We start from the raw sequence: 4,019 nt of genomic DNA, 5'->3' as shown, positions 1-4,019 counted from the left end.
GTTCTCCTCTCCAGAATGTCCGCTCCATGTTCCCCGCCTACGTGGCCTCCGTGGCTGCTCCCCCCGCCGGCGCCGACGCTGCATGGAGCAAGCTCTTCGGACTCATCATCGATGCCCTCAAGGCCGCCGGCAAATAAGATGCTGGCCCCTACGCTCCATGTTGCTTCCTGTTTAACGACAGAACCAAAATGATATTACGTTTTCATTATTTGTCTTTGTTTTTTTTAACTTTTCTTTTTCTCTTTTTCTTTTTTTTTTTTTAAACTGGAAACAACAGTCATGTTCCTGGTTGTCTGTGATCTGTTGTGAAACATTGTTACATTGCCATTCGCACGCTGTTTTCTTCTGCATTGACTGACTGACTGCCGTTTAAATGGGGGAACGGAAGACTTTTTAGACCTTCATTTGATGTGACCAATGTTCCTGAGGAAAAAAAAGAGCGCAAGTTGAAATTTCTTCGTTCACAAATTCTATGGACAATTTATTTTCCATGTGTGATTTGTAAATAATGTACATGCCATTTAAATTATTCATAGTTAGCCTGCAATCCAGCAAGCATTAAGTTTTGAGCTCAGGAGACTCAAAAGTCAAATAATTAATTATTGAAAATGCCCGACAAAGATGCAAATTTAAAACTAAGTCAAAGGCTGTCATTTTTAGGCACCACTGAGTTTTTATCAGTGCAGCCATTTGACAAAGCGCTACGATGTATACTTTCAATACAAATATATGATTGGTTGGTGCATTCCAAAAGCTAAGTAACTGACCATCATACAAGTACCGATTTCATTGATGTGGATGCACGGCAAGAGATGTCTCGTCTCGCAAGTTGATGATACTTTTGTGATGGCGTTGTACTAGCTTCTTTATTGTGTCTTTTTTACATGAAATAAATGAAAATCAATTTGTTTTACTCTTGTGTTGGGTGTTATTTTTATATTTGAAACATGGAAAGGAGAAAGTACATGTATCTCAATTTGTCAGCCGACATACTGACTAGAAGATCATTTCAAAGCCGTTGCTAATTTCTGCTTGCCTCGTGTTAGTTTGCTTTTTTCTTTTGTATGTCTTTTTCTGAACTTTGTATGGAATGTTTAGTCGTGTATCTGTGTCTTTCTGTTGAGATGCCGTGTCCCACTCGACTCGTATTGGCCAAGGCAGGCAGTAGCGAAGCAACCCACCTTGTACATTATCCTAAGTACGCCAACTCAAGCGTTAAACATCAACAATGAGTTAGAATAAACAACTGCTACACTCGGATAAAAGCTACACAGCGTCTGTCGTGTAAAGACAGAAACACTAAATTTAGACCAATACCAGCCAGTTATGATGAAAGTAAGAATACTTTGTGGTAAAAAAAAGAAGTGTAGTTGTGCATAGGTATCAAGCCCCTTTGAAACAAAACAGACCTATTGTTTAAAAGACAGATTCGTCGTTGATGTCGATCTTTGAAGAAGCAATTTTAGTTTAATTTAATTATTTTTTTATTTTATTTTTCGGGTAGGTAAAAAAAAAAGGGGGGGGGGGGGCGCTTTAACTGGACTCGTCGGCTCGGAAGTCTATGGCAAACATATTATAAACTGTGCCATCAGCTACCTGAAGATGGACTCTTCAAAAATAATTTACTTTTTCTTGAGAAATTTAGTAAACAAAGAGAGAGAATTCAAGTATAATTTGGCTTCCGTACTCAAAGACGACAAGTAGTTACATTTGTTTGGGTTGAGCGTACCTTCTCGAGAATTTGGTGAAAAATGGCAACCTATATTTGGAAGTGTGTAGATATTTTGATATATTTATTGAATTTATTATTGTGAACCACCCTACACTGTTTAAGATACGATAAGATAAGGTACGACAAGATGAGATACAATAAGACAAGACAAGATTTTCTTAGTTTGTTGTTTTACCATGCCCACACATACATATACATACATGCACGCACGCACATACACCGTCACCACACACACACACACACACACACACACACACACACACACACACACACACACACACACACACACATACACACACACACACTCACACACACACACACACTCTCTCTCTCTCTCTCTCTCTCTCTCTCACACACACACACACACACACACACACACACACACACCCACACATACACACAGCATCATCATCTCACCACATAACCTACATGTATACACCTGCAGGCATAATTATCATACTCTTGCACTCGCAGACTCACACTTATACGCAATTGACATTATTGTTAACCATTGTAATGTGTAAGCAAGGTGCATAACTAGTATTCTGATAGTGAATGATTGCTTCGTTTGTAAAAGTGAACAGGTTTAGATCTTTTTTTTCCCACAATATTACGGGGACTAACAGGAAAATTTGAATGGCCAAGGTAGCAAGCCTGTACAGAAAAATAATTTCTAAAGTTACATATTCCATTTCATAGTCGACAGGGTTCTGTATACCTACTGTCTTTGTCGTATCTGTATGTGCATCACAGCCACTACCAATGCAACTTTAGTCAACGGGTGTCTGTGGTGTAGCGGTTAGGCGCTTTGCTGTCGCTTGCAGGAGATCCGAGTTCGATTCCCGGGTGGGGTTAAATTTTTATCGAGTATTTCGGTCTTTCTGCTGGGGTGTTGTATCTCTCTCAGTCTGGGTTGGCACTCGTAGGCAGAGTCGGAAGCCGGCTTCCTAAATTATCTAAATTGTGTTGATGGGGGTGTAAAAACACCTCCTACACTTAACGGGCAGAAAACTCGTTCATGCTAGCCGCATCTGAAAAGTACAAATCAAAATTAACCCACAGGCCTGTTAATAATTTTGTTCTTTCTTTGTTCTTCCAGCTTCTAAGAGCGATATTATTGTTATTATTTTCCCTTGATATCAACTTTGAAAGTGTGTAACTAACGATTACACCACATGACGGGACAAACACAGATGGCTTGTCGGTGTAAGAATTTCTTTTAAAATTAGATCACGTGGAGAAAACACACATTCAATATTAGTTTATATCATCAAAAATAGCGTTTCAATGGCAAAGAACGTATCTTACAACAACAACAACAACAACAACAAAACATTTCAAGACAGAAAAGGAAAAAAATATAAGAGCCATCCCATTAAAAAAACAACACCTAACAATGTCATCTTTTTACTTTGACAAAAAGGCATTGGGACAATGACTCTTCATTTCGAGGTATGCGTCGGTTTGATTTCTACAGTTTTATTTGAAGTGGCAGATAGCAGAAGTTTTGTTAGTGCTGGATTCTGCAAATCCATCTAATAATAGACTCACAGATTTAAAATTAAGCTTGATGTCAATTCAATGGTAAAAGAATGTATCCCCAAAAATCCACCCCACCACCCCCTCCTCCTTCTTAATAAAAAATACACCGTTGTCATTAGCAGCCCATCACTATTTACTCCACTGGAGCAGGGGTCATCCAACTACGGCCCGCGGGCCAAATCCGGGCAGCAAGGTCAGTTCAACTGACATGTCAACATTCGTTATCGAAGTAATTTAATCATTCATTTAACTCTAGTTTTATAAGAGCTTTCATCCTTTTCCTTTTCTCTTTTTTTCCTGGCGAAGAGAGGGGGTGGGTGTAAAAACTTGGCTTGGTAGTTAATGTTAAGAACGAAGAAAGGGGCTTTATTTTAAGGCCGAAACGGTACATTGAAGTGAATATCACAATGGCACATCTGAGAGTTGATTATCAGGCATGTTGTTCTGTCTTTTTAAAGGTTAACATTTTGGCTGAGATTGTATAGTGGGTCTGTTTGTTACCCCCTTCACATCCACCCCCATCCCCCTCCCCCTACGCACAGCGAGGAGGAACTAGGGACAGAACTACGTGCATCTGAGATCATTATTGTTACATGTTAGTGTGGGTTTTTGCAAGGTTGTGCAGTGAGAATAGCGTACGCATGTCCGGTATGTGTAGGTGTGTGTGTGGATGAACATGTCGAGTCTCTGTGACAAAGCCCATAAGTGATCATTGTGAGCGCGCGCGCGTGTGTGTGTGTGTATG

The 4,019-nt window shown here is 39.8% G+C and overlaps 1 protein-coding gene across 1 annotated transcript in view; it reads left to right on the top strand.

Moving 5' to 3' along the window:
• Window positions 1–913, top strand: part of LOC101846041 (globin) — a 7,020-nt gene extending 6,107 nt beyond the window's left edge. Inside the window, exon 4 of the mRNA XM_005088865.3 lies at window positions 15–913. Coding sequence (XP_005088922.1) covers window positions 15–137 — 123 coding nt within the window. The 3' untranslated portion in view covers window positions 138–913. The remainder of the gene's footprint in view (window positions 1–14) is intronic.
• Window positions 914–4,019: the final 3,106 nt, after the last annotated feature.

The sequence above is a fragment of the Aplysia californica genome, unplaced genomic scaffold (assembly GCF_000002075.1).
Source record: "Aplysia californica isolate F4 #8 unplaced genomic scaffold, AplCal3.0 scaffold00001, whole genome shotgun sequence".
Taxonomy (NCBI): domain Eukaryota; kingdom Metazoa; phylum Mollusca; class Gastropoda; order Aplysiida; family Aplysiidae; genus Aplysia; species Aplysia californica.
This window is presented reverse-complemented; position numbering and strand designations above follow the sequence as displayed.